We start from the raw sequence: 20,032 nt of genomic DNA on the forward strand, positions 1-20,032 counted from the left end.
ACTTCGACAGTCAGGAGCACACCAAACTAAATGTCTGAGGTTTAAATAGAGCAAGCCTCATTCAAAATGCTGAATAACGATCTTCTAATCATGTGCACCTGGTGTGATACACCTGTGTGTGAGTTGAGCCATTTTAAATGGGAATAAATGTGGGAGTGTCCTAACTTTTTCCTCGGTTAGAATATGCATTTTTGTAGAATTACATTTACAGAAGATCTTTAAAAGGTTTTTTCTTCAGTTTTAATTGTTTAGTTATATTCCTATGACCTCTGAGTTTTGTTAAAATCGAGATTAAATATCTATATATCCAAATATGTTACAAAAATACACAGGCTTTCATAGGGTGTCCTAACTTTTTCAAATAACTGTATATATTAAGATTATTATTTAGCATAGGATCACTTATTTATATTTTAATCATATTCATAAATATATTTTGAAAGATCATGCAAAGAGTGTCAGTTTACATAAACATTTAATTATTTATAAAAAAAAGTTAATTACAAAGTGCTGCAAACAGAATATAAAATAATGTGTCAAAGGAATTAAATATATGTCTTGGTGTTTTCCCAGACATTGTTTCCCCGGTTGATGAAGTAAATTTAAGTCGGTGTCTTCCACTTAAAATCAACCATTGACTCATTCTACTGAGAAGTGTAATCTGAGTCTAATGCTATATTATAACACGAAGAAAGTGACAGAACAATATTACATATCAAAAGGCTCAAAGTAAATTCTGGCTAGTTACTTAGTTAATGAAAAATCAAAAGTTATAATCCTTTTTTTCGCTGTGAACTTCAAATTCTATTGTTCCAAGTTTATATTTTTATTTTCCCAAAGTATATGCATCGAGTTGGTTGATAAATATAAACGATTGAGTGGATTTAATTATTTTAACGTAACACATTGTTACGAAATTAGCACAGTAGGTTGACCTGATGTACGTGTCTGTGAAAACAAGTTTGTTTTGTATTTGTAACACATAAAGTAGTCACTTTATAACAACATAACCACAATCTTCACACTCCTGAATCTGAGACCTTTATAAATTATCTTTTGGTGTTTCGTAAAATATTGACATTTTCAGTTTTCATTATATCTCCATTTATCTTTCTGCCTTTATTTTTGTCTTATTAAAACTGCATGTTTGATCAATATAAAGTTTTTGTGTAGGGATACAACTGTTATAAAACAGTTAAGCCTCTTTTTTTGGATATTCACCCAAAACTACTCAAGGAATATTTGTGTCAACCTTCGTAATTTCGAACTAATAATGTAAAAAAAATGCATACAGTCAAACAATCAACAGGACCTACTGCCAACCATTAAGGCATTCTTATCTGCCTAGATAATTTAGGGTAATCTAAATTTTTGACAATAAGAGTGCATAGAATTAATCAAAGAACATAGTGGGCTGGCTTTCTAAATAATGCTACACAATTTTTCTAGTATTCCTAATATAACTAACATCATATTTTTAAAAACTGTATATTATTTTTATATCTTTTCTTTTAATGATACCAAGTTATTTAATACTTTACAGAGCTTTTTGTAGATTGTCTGCGAAAAATATCAAACCTTTCGACTGTTTTATCTGTGAAAGTAGTTTTATAATTCAGGTGGCCTTCGTAATACTTAGTATGTTTTATATGATATAAGTTTAGTATTATTTTTGCGGTGAATAAACATAATTACAGAACATGAATCTAAACCAATACTGATATACTTCGTATCACTGTTTTAGTCTTCATCCCAGTAAATAGACTTTTAAAGTTTCCATTGAAACGGTTTAATACAATTGATAAACCGGATGGTTAGAAAGCATGACTTGCAATCTAGAAGTTTGCTGGTTTGAATCCCCGTCCCACTAAACATACTCACTTTTTCAGTTGTGAGGGCGTTACAATGTACGACCAATCCCACAATGCGTTGGAGAAAGAGTACCCCAAGAGTAAATGTGATTACTAGCTATTTCTTTCTCTTCTTTCACTGCTAAATTAGGAACAGTTAGAGCAAATAATCTTCGTGTCGCTTTGTACTAAATTCCAAAACAAACAGTTGGAAAAAGAAGAGTTCATGATTTACTTTCACTTAATGTTTGAAGACAGGTTGAATTAGTAATGAATAAAACGCTATGACAAGTTTAATGATGATACCAAATTTTGTCGAAATGTTGTACACTAGCTGATATGTTAAATTAACAGATCTTAAAAGTGATAGTAACAATGTGATTCGTAACTCTACTGATAGGTAAACAATTCAGAAATGAAATTTATTTTTAGTGGTATGGAATCAAATATCATGGATCTATCCTGTGACAATGTCAATGAGATCATTCAAGGTTTCTTCAAGGTCATATTCTTCTGAAATTTTATTAATATGCATCACGCACCATATAAATATCAAAAACAACAGACTAGACAATAGCAAATGAAAGATTTTATACTAAAAAATAACAAAATCATTTCATAATAACAACAGTTATAGTTATAAATGAGCCTCTTCCATACCTATGAAATTGCGTCACAGAACATCATAGAGGTTAGTAAAAATCCTATGTTAGAGGTGGAAAGTTAAAGTTGTGCATAAGTACACCATTTCTCCTATGAATTATTCAAAAGTATAATTATTAGCATGAGGTAGTACGCAAGCATTGTATTGCAGATTGCTTCAAAATTATTCAAATAACAATAAAATATTCAATTACAGAGCAGTTTAAGATGATCCTGTGTATAGAGAGTGTAACATAAATGTCAGATTGCTATTTTTTACATATACAATGGTTTCAAAATTAACGCCATTCTTCACATTAGACGACAAGATATGTATGTCATCGACATAGGGCAGAACAAGAACAGTAACTAATATTCACAATGAAACTGGTTTGTTAAAACTTGTCAAATTTGGACAGTACTTTAACCTTTAAAAAGCGAGGATGTTGTAGATAGAAGCATCCATTGATACTACTTATTCGTTACATTTCTAGATGATGTTTACCCACCTTTATGGATGCCTACAAGAGTTTTTGTTGTGGAGCAATTTGGTAGTTTAAAGAAGTTTTACTTGTTATTACATATACGTATATACCTTTGAAATTGTTATTTTTTTACTTTTCAAGTTTTGAATTATTACTCGCGTGTCAATGGACATTTGAATAGCCTGCTATCTAAAGCAGCTTTATAAAGTAAACAATTAATTTTGTCTTTAAACTCGGACATATGCTCAAGCTACTGTATGTTATTACATAAGAAATAATAATAATATTCTCAAGTTGACAGCAAGAAGACTTAAAATATAAAATATCAGGATTGTTGTATGAAGTTAAGAAAGCATATAAGTCCATAAACTTAACAAAAATATAAAAATAAACAACCTACAACCTGAAGCTTTTCTCATATGTAGCAAACAGGTTTCTCACTGATGAATAAAAGTCTACCTTTCGAAATAGCTCAGGTTATAAAGTTCGATTTTTTGTCTGTGAATTGCTGTATGCAATTGCAATAAAGTTTATAATTTCAGTGTATAAAATATAAAATTTGATCAATCCCAAAATGAGAAATAATATTTCCTTGCTTCGTTGATGACGTATCCTTATTTAATTAATTCCTTCAACACGCTAGTTAAAGCTTATAGAATTTAGAAATTCGAATAAACATTATTCAGCATAATTGATGGAGCTATTTAGCACATCCAGCTAAACAAATAGATAAAATAGGATAATAATTGAAAGAACCAAAATAATCATTCTTTGCATGTGTTTCTTTATCCTCAAAATTTAACAGAAAAAAGGATACTTATGGATACTCTAACAAACATAAATTATGAGTTTTTAGAGATAAACAAAAATTGTGATAGACTGAATTTACTATCAATTTCAGAATCCGAATTTTTTTCAGCTAGTTTTTTATATAATAGCAATTTTGTGTTAGTTTTAGTATATATATATTTCTACATATATTTAGTTTGGATTATAAAACTATCTTTAGAGATTTACTAAGTTCAGGGTAAACTGAGTTATTTAAATAAGATTTAAGATACAGTCATGTGAAAAAGTTAGGACACCCTATGAAAGCCTGTGTATTTTTGTAACATTTTTGAATATATAGATATTTAATCTCAATTTTAACAATACTGAGAGATTATAGGAATATAACTAAACAATTAAAACTGAAGAAAATACTTTTCAAGATCTTCTATAAATGTAATTCTACAAAAATGCATATTCTAACCGAGGAAAAAGTTAGGACACTCCCACATTTATTCCCACTTAAAATGGCTCAACTCACACACAGGTGTATCACACCAGGTGCACATGATTAGAAGATCGTTACTCAGCATTTTGAATGAGGCTTGCCCTATTTAAACCTCAAACATTTAGTTTGGTGTGTTCCTGACTGTTGAAGTGAGAGTGAGCACCATAGTGAGAGCAAAAGAACTGTGAGGCCTTCAGAAAGAAAATTGTAGCAGCTTATGAGTCTGGTAAGGGATTTAAAAAGATCTCAAAAGATTTTTAAATCAGCCATTCCATTGTCCGTAAAATAATCAACAAGTGGAGGGCTTTCAAAACAACTGCCAACATGCCCAGGTCTTGTCGTCCAAGCAAGTTCACCCCGAAAGCAAACCGCAAGATGCTAAAAGAGGTCTCCAAACACCCTAACATGTCATCATGGGACCTACAACAGGCCCTGGCTACTGTTGATGTGAAAGTGCATGCCTCTACAATCAGAAAGAGACTGCACAAGTGTAACTTGCATGGGAGGTGTGCAAGGAGGAAACCTTTGCTCTCTATGAGAAACATCAAGGCCAAACTGAAGTTTGCTAGAGAGAATGTAGACAAAAACCAGGGCTTCTGGAATAATGTTTTTTGGACAGATGCGTCCAAAATTGAATTATTTGAACACTAGAACAGAGGACATGTTATGCGTAAACCAAATACAGCATTCCAGGAAAAGAACCTCATACCAACTGTGAAGCATGAAGGTAAAAGTGTCATGGTTTGGATCTGCTTTGTGCAGCAGGACCTGGGCAGCTCACAATCATAGAATCCACGATAGAATCCACAGTTCTACTGTGTATCAGAGAGTGCTTGAGGATCGTATGAGACTCTCTGTACAAAAATTAAAGCTGAAGCCAAACTGTGCCCTATAACACGACAATGACCCAAAACATACTAGTAAATCCACCAAGGACTAGCTGAAAACTAAGAAATGGAGAGTCCTGGAATGGCCGAGTCAAAGCCCAGATATTAATCCCATTGAGATGCTGTGGGGCAACTTGAAACGGGCTGTACATGCAAGAAACCCCTCAAACATCTCACAGCTGCTGACAGAATTCTTCATTGAGGAGTGGGGCAAACTTTCTTCAGACCGATATCAGAGACTGGTAGATGGCTACAAGAAGCGTCTCACTGCAGTTATTTCAGCCAAAGAGGGCTAACACTAGCTATTAAGGAGTAGAGTGTCCTAACTTTTTCCTCAGTTGTAATATGCATTTTTGTAGAATTACATTTACAGAAGATCTTGAAAAGTCTTTTCTTCAGTTTTACTTGTTTAGTTATATTCCTATAATCTCTCTGTATTGTTGAAATTGAGATTAAGTATCTATATATCCAAATATGTTACAAAAATTCACAGGCTTTCATAGGATGTCCTAACTTTTTCACATGACTGTACATGTAATAAACCCCAGCATGTTTATATACTGACCTTTTATAGACATAAACATGTAAAGAAACATGGTACACCCGTATTGACGTTGCTCACTTTTACAACATTTCTATTATGTTTACGTACCATTTGTAATTAACTGATTCCTACGATTTTTTTTTTATTTGTGAGGATCACATCTCTTTCACTTCCCTCTTCCTCCCCTTTTTTGATATTGGTGATTTTTGTTTTTATTCCTTTTTGTGTATTTTACCAGTTGGCTTTACTACCAACCTCCCTTCAGTATTCTAGGTATGAACCTTTTTGGGTGTAAATTTTGTGAAAAAGATGAAGATGGCACGATGCAGTGTGATCGGAAGAACTTTGATTCCTTACTATGGGCTATAGTGACAGTATTTCAGGTATATCTTTCCAGTTTATTCACATATTCTGAACTTAAAGAAGAATAACAGTAGCAGTAAAACATGTAGTCTTAGAAATGTCATGTGTAATAACAAAAGAGGAAAGCAGCTCTACACACGTCTTCTTATAGGACTTTTCCTTTGTATTGTGTTTTTTTACCTGGGCAAGTTTTGTTACACTTTTGTGCTTGAACGATACACCTAATTTACATAATTGAGAATTAATTTTCAGATGAAAGTTTGTTTTAAAAAGAAACATGAGACGTTAGCAATGAAAAATGACACATGTACCCTTTTACAAATGAAGAAAGAAAACTAAAAACATCTCTTCCAAATTTATCAAAACAAATATCAACGTCAAGGTGAATGAAATTTCTCATTATCTAAAAAGCGAGTTTTTTGTTCTTGTTGTTCTCTTAAAGACTAAAAATATATGCTACTATTATGCTTCTGATTTTGATAGGGCTATTTCGGCTGTTAAATATTTTGGGTTTATTCTCATGAGAAGGCCCGGCATGGCCAGGTGGATTAAGGCGTGCGACTCATAATCTGAGGGTCGCGGGCTTCCATCCACGTCGCACCAAACATGGTCGCCTTTTCAGCCGTGGGGGAGTTATATAGTGACGGTCAATCTCACTATTTGTTGGTTAAAGAGTAGTCCAAGAGTTGGCGGTGGCTGGTGATGACTAGCTGCCTTTCCTCTAGTCTTACAGTACTAAATTAGGGACGGCTAGCGCAGATAGTCCTCGAGTAGCTTTACGCGAAACTCAAAAACAAACAAACATTCTCATGAGAAAATTATTTTCCAATTAAAGCGTTTAGTATTTATTTTAGAAATACAAAAAAAATTACTTTTATAAGCGAAATATTTAGAAACTATGTTCTGTTAAAATATCATTTGAGATTTTATTCTTCTTACGTGTATATGAAGTAAATTCAATATTTTAGCACATAGTATCTCTGTAAATTAAAATTCTGAGCACAATATAAAATAAGAGGTTGCTGGAGTACACACGATTAACGTATTACGAAACATTTTTATTAGATAATAATGAATGAACCTTTCAGTGTTGAATTCATTACAGTGCACCAAAAATAATTACTTCATTGTATTATACTTCAGAATAAATACATAAATGAAATGACAAACAGTTAGCTTTAGTTGTTGTTATTCTTTATATTGTACAACTTTTATATATTGTGTGATAGTATAACAGAATAAGATACCAGACTTTTCATAAATCGTTCAACAGTTACTAAGTATTTCTTGAACTAGTAAATTTAAATTGTTCTCAGACATTCGAAATTTTGGTATGTATTATCATTTAGGTTATGGATAATCGATTCTGAACGGTAGGATAAAGACACTATCAAATGTATTTGCATATTCAGCCATTAACTGTAAGTCATGCAGAAATTCAACATGCAATACGGCATCTTGAATTAACAAAATATTTAAGAAACGTTATAATTAAAACAAACTTCGATAAAGACAAAATGAAACAGGCAATAAAGGCAAAGAGTTATTATCATTTCAACGGTGATAATTTTTTTTTATGTTTGTACATCAGAATTCAATATCTTAAAATAATCATTTTATTTGTTTTAAAAACTTGAACGATGAAGTTCTTTAGTGATTTTGGGCAGTTCGATTTGGGTACTTTGTTTGCAGCTGCTTGGGTATGTATTTGTTTGGTGGCAAGTTCTATTATCAAGCGGATTATAAATGACCTTGCACGTGTGTGGAGCTGCTAAATCCCAATATCTCCTTCTGTGTGAACTCAATCATTTCAACAACTTTTTATGGGCAACTGTTACAGGTTTTCAGGTAAGAATTATGCAATAAAACAACAAATTGCACGTGTCCTTAATTTAAAATTAATTAGTTCTAAATATATGCTAGTCGTCTTTGTTCTTGAACTATATACTTAGACCCCCGAATTCATAATATGACTTTTTGAGCTAACAAGACGTGAATGTGACCCGTAGGTTCAAAGTCCGGCCCATTAAACACATGCTATTTCATTTATACACTAAGCCTGTAACTGTCGTTTCTTAGTATTTATTACAACCAGTTTATTCTTTCCTCTTTATTTTCCCCTTTTAAATTTTATTCTAGATTCTTGTATCTAACAAAACATTATTCAAAAATTCTTACAAAAAAGTTTCGAGAAAATGAACCTTTTATCTAGATTATAACCTATTAAACCATCTATTAATATATTAAACTTACTCAGCCATCACAAAGAGAACAAATGTATTTTATACAACACAATTTTCTGAAGAGCATTATAATATACATAAATTATTCTTCGTTTCCTTCAACTACACCGTTTCGTACAAATATTTACCCCTTCAGATGTTCGAATAATATTGAAAAGAGATTAGTTGAATATTTGAATTTCTACTCACAAGTGAATTTTTGTCTGACTTAGTTTGTATTCATCTTTCTTTTTATATCTTTGTGTAAACTAACGGCACATGGTGGGAGGCAAGCATACTATAATTTCTTTCTCTTTAATTAAAATACTTATTTTTTTAATTTTGAGCGATATTGTATGTATTCTTATTATATAAAATCGGATAAGGGAGCTACTAACTTTCTCATGCCCTGGTTACTCACAGAACTATTTCATATAACTAGGATATCACACGTATACATTAAAAATGGTTGCTGTAATTTAGACTATGGTGTATAGAAATACAATAATATTTTCCACTGGCTAGTCATGTGATACTCCAACAATATAACATTTTTTTTATTTAGGAGTGAGAATGATCGACGGTAACGTAGGTGCAGTTACACCCTGTGAAAAGTGGCGTTGTTATTTTTCTTGTGCTGCCATGGAACAGAATCATATGAGTCATACTTAAAACATATATTAATAGTTTAACGTTCAGAAAACTTAACAGCAAATATGCCACAGTATAAACTTGCCTTTATACTATGATATCGTTTCTGTGTGAGCATAGATCATTTCGCTGTGTTCAACCTGTGCACAATTGAAGTTAACATAATTCAAGTTCTGTACGCTCGAAAGATTTTGTTGAAACAACCTGCTATTCTATGGCATATATGTTGAAAAATTTGTGAGTTTGAGAATACTACAGGGTAGTTAAGAAAAATATGATGCTGTGGCTGAAAGTTATATTTTAAGGAGCGTTTGCTTTTCTCCTAACAATTGTTTCTGCCTGTGACCTTCTAATGTCTTGATTAATATAGTCGAAGATTAAAATTATGGAAAATGGCATTTTCTAAAAGTTCATTGACTTGTAACTAGGAGAACAAGTTAAACACTAAGAACTGATGATTATAAAATATTGAGTTAATGGGTCTAGAAGTCCTCTGCTGGATATTAAATTAAACTTTTGCAGGTGTGACAAAAATTTAGACGTCTTTATCGCTACAAACACAGCCCAAGTTAAGGGAAATGCCAGAATATGGTGCATCTAAGATAACTTTCTCCCTGAAGTCAAACTTCAGTCTCAAGAGGCAGAAGCTGATGAAAACAGTCAAGGCAATGTGTTTCAGACGATTCTGAAAATTAACGGGGTAATCTCTATAGGATTGCCAGACATACCGTATAATTACCTAATTTATAGTAGTTATTGCACAAGCAATCTTCAATGTAAATGTCAAAAGTTTAAAATATACTCATTGTTGAGAACTCCTTATAATCTCACCGATACAGTCTGAAACACATAATTACGCTTATTACTGTATGATTATTCTTTAAATGTTTAATTCTTTAGTTTTATAATAAATTGGAAAAAAATTCTGACAACAATTATAAGTTTTCTATGGTGTGTTTTAAATTTTATTTCTGTTTTATCTAAATATTTCATATTGATTATTAAGTTTTAGGTGTAACACAATGGTAATATTTCAGATCATTGTAGACTGTGGAATAGCTTTAACTAATAAAATATAAACTATTTTAGATACTAACTCAGGAAGACTGGAATGTTGTACTTTTCAATGGCATGGAGAAGACATCGCATTGGGCTGCCTTGTATTTTGTGGCTCTCATGACTTTTGGAAATTATGTCCTGTTCAATCTTCTTGTGGCAATTCTAGTGGAGGGGTTTTCTACTGAAGTAAGAATAATTTATATTTAGTTTTTTTTCATATAAAGAACATTTACTCTTTTATTCCTTTAGTTTTTATGCTAGCTGAATTCTATACAATTATAGATAGATAAAACGCGAGAAAATATACTAATCTTTCTCATTAAAATATTGTTAATAACACTCATATCCTTGTCAAAATAATGTCATATAACAAAAGACACATTTTATTTTGAATATAGTTTTAGTGTTGTAGTTTCATATTTTTAAATTGGGAAAATTGTTAAAGTGTTTTAAAAATCAATTTCATACGTTTTATCAGACTTTTATCAATTTTTATGTGCAATCAAAACACAAAAAATATGAAAACCTGAAACTTACAGATATATACAAAAATAATGTTTACAAATTTACTGTTAAATTTTGGATAAAATAAACTGAAACCGATATAAAAAACTGGAACTAACGTTTAGCTGGAATTTTTATTAATGATTTTGTTAGTTTTTTTGTTTTTTTTTTTTTTGCTTGAGTGCAAAGTTGCACAAGGGTAATCAGTCTGTGTTGTGTTCTCTGGATGTTTTGTTAATTCTACAAATATCTCAGTCAAAGTGTTTGGTTTAGTTTTTACGTAGTTTATGTTTTATAAATCATTCGTAAAGTAAAATCCACTCTATCTCATTATAGATAAATATTGAAGTTTAATTTTGTTATAAAGGAAAACATGCAGCTAATTTTGGTGTCATTATTTTATAGTGATCCTATACAATACAGTGGCTAAATTTTTGTTCATAAAGGCAAAAGTTAAGTAAAGAAAAATATTCAGGAAAAATGGTTACTTTATACAATTCGACTTAGCTTTGTATTTAATGTGTAAACAATGTATGTTATGTAGTGCTAAAAAGTCCTGTACAGATATATGTTTTATGAAAAAAAGGTGAACAAATATTTCTAAATAAATGATTTTACAATATTACCAAGAACAAGATATCAACTGCCTTAATTCACGTAATTGATAACAATACAAAAAACTCCTTAGTTAAAATTAATTAAAATAATTTTCTTTATATCTTTAAGGATGATAAAAAGAAGAGCAGTGAAAAGCTAACAGATGGAAGTGAACGAAATAATTCTGAATATAACACACCTGACAGTGACAGCTTCAAACCAACTAATGAAATCACAAATGTCACAATTTACGATGCTGACCTCAAGGAAAATATTGAAAAAGGTAATTTGAGATTATATGAGATATTTTGTACTTTAGTAGTACATAACGAACCATTATTGCAACCATGAATCTAGAAATATTTGTAATTGTCAACTGTATAATTATTGAACATTATATTAAAATCATTATAGAAACAAAGCCTTTACTCTATATATTTCATACACTTAATAATAATACAGTTTATCTGAAAAAAGAAAACAAACTTATCTGTAGTATATGGTATATGTTTACTTTGAAAGAGTTGACATTCTAATTACAAGTACTTGTAATCTTAAAAGCTATGAACTGAAAGTGTGCACTTGAGTGAAAGGTGAAGTCTGTATATTTTAAAATTGAATGTTGTCCATGTCTTGTAAAGAGTTATCATTGCAAACCAGTTTCATAAAGCTGTATTTTGAAAAGAATCTGTCTATTCCAATAGCAAACGTAAGAAGTCTATGCAACATTTATTAATTATTGACTTCATCTTCTAAGTCTCTTTTTAACCTATTTTATAATAATTAACTTTATAATATTATTATAAAATATTGTTATTTATTATAAACATATACAATTACATGTTTTATTCCGCTAATATAAAATCACATTAATGTGTTTCTATTTAGAGACCAGAGGGTCTAATCCACCCGTGCTGGCTGTAACAAACATTTGCACGTTAGATACCAAATCAAGTGAGTTGTTGTGCTATCCACCAATAATTACTCATACGGCAGCCACACCACAAGGTTCCCCGAATATCACTCTGGAACCATTGGTACGGGATTTAAATAACAAACTTTCCAACTTGATGACACTTAACATCAACAATTCCTCCATTGACTCAATTGATAAATCACCAGTAAGTGAAGACTCATTATTCATTCCTAATTGCACATGTCCGTGACTATTACAAATATTATTGATACATTTCTAAGTTTAAAAATAGATTAAACAATTTAAATAATTGTAATTTACCCGATCGGAAAAACATGAATTATACATGTTTGTTGTATTTGTCTTTTTTTTATTTTTGAAGATTCCAAGTTTAGCTGGTACGGCGCAACAATCTCCAAGTCTTTCCTGTACTCACAGTAGAAACAATATAAAGTTGGCACTGCCATCTAGTGGAATAACTACGCCTTTTGACCATAGGAGCAGTCAGCCACCAGTTCCTCCAGTTCGTCGCAGTAGTCTATCACCATCTCTTCTCAGCAGAAACGTAAGAACATTACCAAGAAATACATTTTGAATGCACTATTCTGTTCAGTTTCATTATCTGATTATATTTTAAACATAAGCTGCATTTAGAAATCCGCATTAAAAATATAAAGTGTCACTTCTTAAGACAAACTTAGAATTTGAAAATATTTACAAACATATTTTTCAGGACTTTTATAACACTAGATAGGGCGTTAAATACGTGCAATTTTACAATTTCAAAAAGATATGACTTGGAATTGGATTTTATTTTTTACTTGGCTCTTCATACAGAGTTACACAAGGGCTGCCTGTCCCTAATTTTGAAGTAACAGATTAAATCGACGAAAACTAGTCAAAAGTATTCGCTATCCAGTGTTGAGCTATTGTACTCGAATACTAAAATTTTACAATCACCCTAATAACGAACTCACGGCCACAAAATAAGAAACGTGATAATTTTTTGATGGTGGTGGGGAGGTCGCGGAGATGCAAAACATGTGATCCACAGTTCCACATGCTAACCGCTAGGGGTTTGTAAGCAGAAGGAGTAATGTTTGGTGTATGTTTTGCTCAACAAAAAGGAACCGTAATATTTCTACAGAAATACATAGTATGTAAGATATTAATGAATACTTAACTTAGTATCTTAAACGCTCTACGATTTGTAGTGAAACATTTCCACTTCAGTAGATTAAAAAAAATAAGTTAATCAAAAACCCAGTTATTCTAGTGTTGACTACAAATGCTTTTATTAAGAATGGAAATTCATTAATGAGTCTTATTGTATCATAGGGTTTAAACGGTAACACAATTTCTATTCTTGATTATATTATCGTTTTACTTCTGAATTATTCAAACAAAGTTATTTATATGATATAAAATGCTAATTTACTTCTAAAGCGTTTCCTGAACTCGTTAGCATATATGCCAGAAAAAGAGCTGTAACAAATGAAACTTTATCGTTCAACATATGTTTCTGTGTAAAGCAGAATCTTGTTTGGTAAAAAAATGAACTGATGACTTGTATACCAGATTTCATATAGAGAAAAAACACAAGACACTTTCCATAATGAGGTTATCTGGGTAAAGTGCTCTTAATGGTGTATTATTCTGTTCCGTACGGTGTAACATGTGGTAAGTAATATATACACTGCTGGCCAAAATCTTAAGGCCAATAAACATAAAGCAAAATATGTATTTTGCGTTATTAGACTCAACCACTTATTTGAGTAGAGTTTCGAAAGATGAAAATAAGAAAAGGGAAAATAAAAATAAAAAACTTTTTAGCATTTAATAGGGAAAATGTGAACACTAAGAAATTGCCTAAATACTAGCGAATCAAAAGTTTAAGACCATACAAAAAGAAGTCCTAAACAGGGTAGGAAATTCCCAATAACTGCAAACATTTGCTTTGGCATGGTCGATATAAGCGTTTGCAGAAAGCTGGCTGGAATGTTATTCCAAGTAGTGAAGATGGCTTCACGAAGATCATGCACTGTTTGGAATTGACGTCCATTTCTATAGACTTCCCTTTCCATTTCACCCCAAACATTTTCAATGGGATTCAGTTTGGGCAAACACGCTGGATGGTCCAAAAGAATCACGTTATTCGCTAGGAAAAAGTCCTTTGTCATTCGGGCATTGTGGATTGCAGCGTTGTCGTGGTGAAAGATCCAGTCATTTCCACACAAGCGAGGGCCTTCAGTCAATAAGGACGCTCTCTCCAACATGCCAGTGTAGCCAGCTGCTGTTTGACGCCCCTGCATAACCTGAAGCTCCATGCTAGTATTTATGCTAATTTCATAGTGTTCACATTTTCCCTATTAAATGCTAAAAATGTTTTTTATTTTTTATTTTCTTATTTTCATCTTTCGAAGCTCTTCTCAAATTAGTGGTTGAGTCTAACAACACAAAATGCATATTTTTTCTTTATATACAGATATTTTCTGACACCAATTTATAAGCAGAATATCAGGGATGGAAACAGCTTAAAGAATAATGTAGGCTAGCGAATTTGTTAATATGTGGTTATCTGCTAACTATATTAATTTTTTTTCTTAACCAAATTACTTAAAATTAAGGCTTATATGTTTTAAATATAAAAACAGATCTATACCTTTCATAGTAGTTTACAAAGTTATGAACTGTCCTTATCTTTAGCGCGTTCACTGAAGTATTTATTTACTTCTCTATATGAAAATGTTCAACAAGAGTAAGAAACGAATACCTTATGAAAACACTTAATGCTTCATAATTTACAAATTCATTAACAAAGGGTTGAAATATTATACTGGTTACCTAGAAATTGCTATTCATATTCCAAAACTGACAACGTATAAAGAAGGGAAACTACTAACATGAGATGAAGTACATGATAGTCTACGTGTGCACCTTTGTGTTTCATAACACCTTGACATGGCCATGGATTACGTCAAACACATTACAAGCAGTGGTGGAATAGAAACTAATATTTAACTTAACACAAACTAAGAATAGAAGATTTAAAAGTGTACATAGAAATTACCCTTTCTCATATTTCACTTAAGATCTGTCTAACTAAAATATTTCTTGTTAAAATATCGTTACAGATCTCCAGTTTCTGAAAATCCCAGAATCCTAGTGCTCTTCGTTAGTAGTGCATCATCTTCCTCCTTGATACAATAATTGAGATTGGGATGTGTAGTTAAATGAAATATGTAAACAGTAAATTTAATGTGACCATACATCGCAGTATCAAAAGGAAATGCTAAAATTAATGTCATTACAGGTAGAAGAAACGTTAAATTTAAGGTTTTACTTCAGCTAAATGTCAAAAGACTTTACATCTGGAAAGATAAGTTACCAAGTTAACAGTACTATATGATCAATCTAGCAGTTCAATAGGAAGTCGTAAGGCATTTTACAAACACAAGACGTAAAATGGGACATTGATTTATTTCGTGAAGAAACGGAAGTTAATAACACTATCAACCTTCAAATGAAGAAGGAAAAAAGTCCATGGTCTATGTATACGGGTTCAGTGGTGTAATTTCATTGAATAGTTGAACGCTCCTCTTCGGTAAACTTCCGTGTGACATAACTAAATAAATTTCTAAACCTTGGCTTAATTTCAAAGTTAAATACTTCACTGACAGGAAATAACGTCTGTACCAGTAAGAATAATTATTTAGTATTACTTATGTAATTTCGGTTTTCACCTGCTTATCAACAAAGTTCTTGGGTCTGGCATGACCAAGTGGACAGGACGCTCAACTCGCAATATGAGGGTCGCGGGTTCGAATCTCCTTCCCACCAAACATGCCCTTCATTTCATTCGTGGGAGCGTTATAATTTACCGTCAATCCCACTATTCCTTGGTAAAAAAGTTGCTCTAGAATTTGTGAGTCCGGTATGGCCATGTGGTTAGAGCATTCGACTCGTAAACTGAAAGTAGTGGATTCGAATCCCCGTCGCACCAAACATGCTCGCCCCTTTAACCGTAGGGGTGTTATAATGTGACGGTCGATCCCACTATTCGTTGGTACAAGAGTAGCCCAAGAGTTGGCGGTGGGTGGTGATGACTAGCTGCCTTCCCTCTAGTCTTATACTACTAAGTTATGGACGGCTAGCACAGATAGCCCTCGAGTAGCTTTGTGCAAAATTCAAAAAACAAACAAACAAACAAATGAAGGTGTTTCTTGTATTAGTCCTACCAATAATCTTAATATTTGGTGTGTACCAATTTAAAGTATATGATTTTTATACTTAAATTTGAGTTGATTTATAAGTCGTCTAAAACTGGAATTAAATGAAGAAGAATGTTTCACTAAATTTTCTTTATTCAAAACTGGATAGTGTTAGACGAACGTATGCTTTACCGCACGCATGTATTTTCCTTTAATTGGAAGTAATTCGGTTTTAAATTATGTACAACTGTTTTAGTTTCAAGGAATTAATTTTTGCTAACTTATTAGGTATTCTTTGATTTAAAACAACTACTTGAAGTGTGTTATGTAAATTATTTATCCATCTGTAATTGTCTCAGCTAATATCTTTTATGTAGGATTTTGGTACATGTGACTTATTCCTCGTAATAGCTTAGGTCACAAGCCGTAATTACTTTTGTTAAAAAAGTAGGTACTTTCAATAATAAATTCAAGTTTTAAGGTACCTAGAGAGTAATATATAACATTTCTTTTTATAATATATGACTTGAAATCATACAAATATGGTGTTTATAGGGGTCTTTAACTTACTTGCCTCATCTTTGTTGGAAGGGAAGTCAGAGCAGTTCTGGTGGCTCTTTCAAATTACGGAAAGCTAGTAGTGTTTATGGATGGAAGTCATGGCAGAAAAAGAAATGTGATAAAGAAAGTTCTATTGATTTCAATAGCAGTCTAGTGGCAGAAAGAGGAGAAGAAGTACGTCTAAACAATAGGACAGATGTTCATCAAAATATGTAAGAATCCACTTTCCTCTTTTGTTAATGGTACTGACCAGTGAGTCTATTAATACAATTATAAAAATGCATTGAGATAAAGCATGTCCTTATTATTTAAATGCATCGTGTTTGCTGTTTAAATCTATACAGAGTTCTTATAAATATTCTTCGAGTTTTGTACATCATTAACATGAATGATATTCGTCAAGAGCAACAATTCTTGGTTAATATAACGATGACTATGAAGAGTTCTAACCTGTTGTAATAAAAACCTTGTTGATAAAGGGCACAACCTGTCTATATGCTAGCTTTCTTGTCAAAGATGGCTTTCATTTTTGGCATGATGTAATAAACAGCTGAATGAAGCTTTACACTATCAACATAGTTCAACGTTATCGGATAATTCTCGGATTGCTATAAAATACCTAGAGTCAATCCTGTGTTCTGAAGCGCTTCCTGCGTTTTCAGACTTGGCAAATGGTATCCGACATCATCAACCACACGAGAAAAAGAAAGATAAAATAAGCCTTCTATATCTACTTAACTTAGAGATCGGCAAAGCCTGGACACCTCTACTGAAAGCGTAAAAATAACATGTTGGCTCAATGTTTAACCTTCGCAAATGTACAGTATACTATCCTATTTTCTAAGAAGATCCAAAATCGAATCATGGCCACTACCAGTATAAACCCATCTCTTCTCGTGAATTATCCAAAAGTAGCAACAAACTAGCAGTTGACACTTGAAACATAAACTAGTTAGTAATTAGTGTCGTGTCTCTTAATAAAAAGTCATATAATTAATAATTATACTTTGTTATTGTGAAATCTATAATAATGATAACCTTTAGAAGCTTTTAAGAACCCTATATAATGCATCTCATTTACTAATTGTGAGTCTTGTTATGAGACTTATTATGGCTAATATTTTGTTATGTAATAAAATCTACTTAATTTCTCATCTTATGAATCTTCGACACCAAAGTAACTCGCTGTGTACTTAAAAATGAAAAATTATAATTGTTCACAAGGACAAGAGATTACCTATTTTACTATAGCTGTGTGCTTTATTTTACCATTAATGTGAATACCTTTGTAAAAATTCGTTAAAGAAATACATTTATATGTGTATGCGTGTGAGAAAGAATACAAATATTTTAAGAAGTTTCTACTTTTTTTCTGTTTAATTTTTATATATTTCAGCCCAACAATTGATTATACTCATTGCAACGGTGGCTTACCAGCACTAAGCAACTTCCCAAACAACAATCAGCCAGTTCTATCTAAGCAAAATAGTAAAAGCAACCATCAAGTTCTCAGCCCACAAAACTCTGTTAAAAGTTATTTCTTTCATTCCCCGAGTGACGACCTTGGAGAAGCTTTGGACAGTCAGCTTTTCGACAATAAGCAATCTTCTCACAGCTTCAGTGTCCTCAGCCACAATATCCGTAGTCCTCAGCAGTCTTTGAACAGTCAAGACTATTTGTCCAGTCGACATAACTCACTTAGTGGATCGTGTCTAAAGGAAGAACTTAAAACAAATCTGACAGATTTATCACCTGTGAATCCTGAGAATGAAGAACATTCTTCTGATAAATACTTCAGTGGAAAGGTATCGTTAAAAATAATAAAGATTTTTAAACTGAAGTCCTGTTTAAAATTGTTTTTGTATTTGATCCTTACCATAAATGTTTGGCAAGTATTCGTGGGTTTAAGCTCATTTTGTTGTTTGATTAAAATAGTAGTGAATTTATGATTGACATTTTGTTTCTGGAAACTAGGAAACAGTGATTGAGTTTTCACTTGATTTATTAAGTATTTCTGTCAGTATTATCTCATTTTCCTCTTGCTCTCAGCCTAAACAGGAATAAAAAATGAATCACTTCTGTAAATTACTCTTTAAGACTGAATGTTAACATAATTACATTATGCACCTTTATATTTGAATTCTATAAGGAGTTTTACACAATATTTATATTATTAACATAAGCGTAAATATAAGTGCCAATGATTTACATTGAAATAGAAAAATGTATCTTTGCTATAATGTATTTTTTATTTTTGAAACAGCAATATTGAGCTTTATTCTAAAGTTGCTGCTGGCATAGATGCCAGCTAAGTATATATTATGTATTAAATAAATGAAAATAATTATAATGTTATATATATATAATAATTACAATAAGCAAGACTGAACTATTTTTTATAAAAATAAAATTAATTGCAGTTGTTGCTTTTTGACATTCCTCTTTATTTATCTATTACGGCTCAAAATCAGAGGTGTGCAAAAAAAGGATTTCACATCAATCATTTTTCTTCAACAAGGATAATTTCTTTCAGTGTCAAAATGTATCAGTTGAACTAAGAAATGAGAGACAATAAAACATTATTTATATAGGCTGTATAATACTTTAACGGTTACAATTTAAATGTCAAGTACTGGCGAATTACTAGAAACCACTAATAGTCAAAAAGTATTACAAAACTTCAGTTAACTAATTAGCTCTGGTATTGAAATAATAGCTTCTTGGACAGCGGCTTGTTGGGAACAAAAGTATATTTGAAATTCTATTGTTATACACATCTGATTTTGAGTCACAATAGACACGTAAGACGAATGTGAAAAATAGCACAATGCTATTACAGTGTAACTTGTTTTTGTAATAACTTCTAGAACTTTTGATTTCCAGTTGTTCACCGGCTTTCAGCGTTTAAACCGTAACTTTTAAAGATTGATCTATGCAGTTACGACTTTTCATCTAATGTTAAAGTCATTATTGGTTCAAAACTGAATAAATTATTTTCTAGTTGTATCTATTCAGCTTTCCTTATAATATGTGTTGCTAATTGTTGATTTTAGCTTTTCTGGCTGATAGAACCTCAAGGCTGTATAAAAGAACGTGAAGACTATTCATTATTTATTTTCTCACCAGAAAATGGGTAAGTTCGAGTTATCGTTAATAATTCCTTAATTAGGGCCTGAAAATTAAATATACTTTATTGAATTAAATATGCAACTCCGAATATTTTAATAAATTAAATAAGCAAGTTGTATTTTAATGTAATTTATT

General features: G+C 31.6%; 1 protein-coding gene across 8 annotated transcripts in view; it reads left to right on the plus strand.

The window, feature by feature from the left end:
• The window catches only part of LOC143232855 (voltage-dependent T-type calcium channel subunit alpha-1H-like), a 59,978-nt gene that overhangs the window by 18,258 nt on the left and 21,688 nt on the right, over positions 1-20,032 (plus strand). For 7 of the 8 annotated variants that reach the window (XR_013017820.1, XR_013017821.1, XM_076468822.1 and 4 more), the window contains exons 12-19: positions 5,950-6,067; positions 10,010-10,165; positions 11,210-11,363; positions 11,969-12,201; positions 12,379-12,561; positions 16,763-16,980; positions 18,165-18,573; positions 19,822-19,901. Coding sequence is in view for 6 of the 8 variants with exons in the window: in XM_076468822.1 (XP_076324937.1) it covers positions 5,950-6,067; positions 10,010-10,165; positions 11,210-11,363; positions 11,969-12,201; positions 12,379-12,561; positions 16,763-16,980; positions 18,165-18,573; positions 19,822-19,901 (1,551 nt within the window). In the remaining 2 variants the exon portion in view is untranslated. The remainder of the gene's footprint in view (positions 1-5,949; positions 6,068-10,009; positions 10,166-11,209; positions 11,364-11,968; positions 12,202-12,378; positions 12,562-16,762; positions 16,981-18,164; positions 18,574-19,821; positions 19,902-20,032) is intronic. The other variant, XM_076468819.1, reaches the window with a different exon arrangement.

The sequence above is a fragment of the Tachypleus tridentatus genome, chromosome 11 (genome assembly GCF_004210375.1).
Source record: "Tachypleus tridentatus isolate NWPU-2018 chromosome 11, ASM421037v1, whole genome shotgun sequence".
Lineage (NCBI taxonomy): Eukaryota > Metazoa > Arthropoda > Merostomata > Xiphosura > Limulidae > Tachypleus > Tachypleus tridentatus.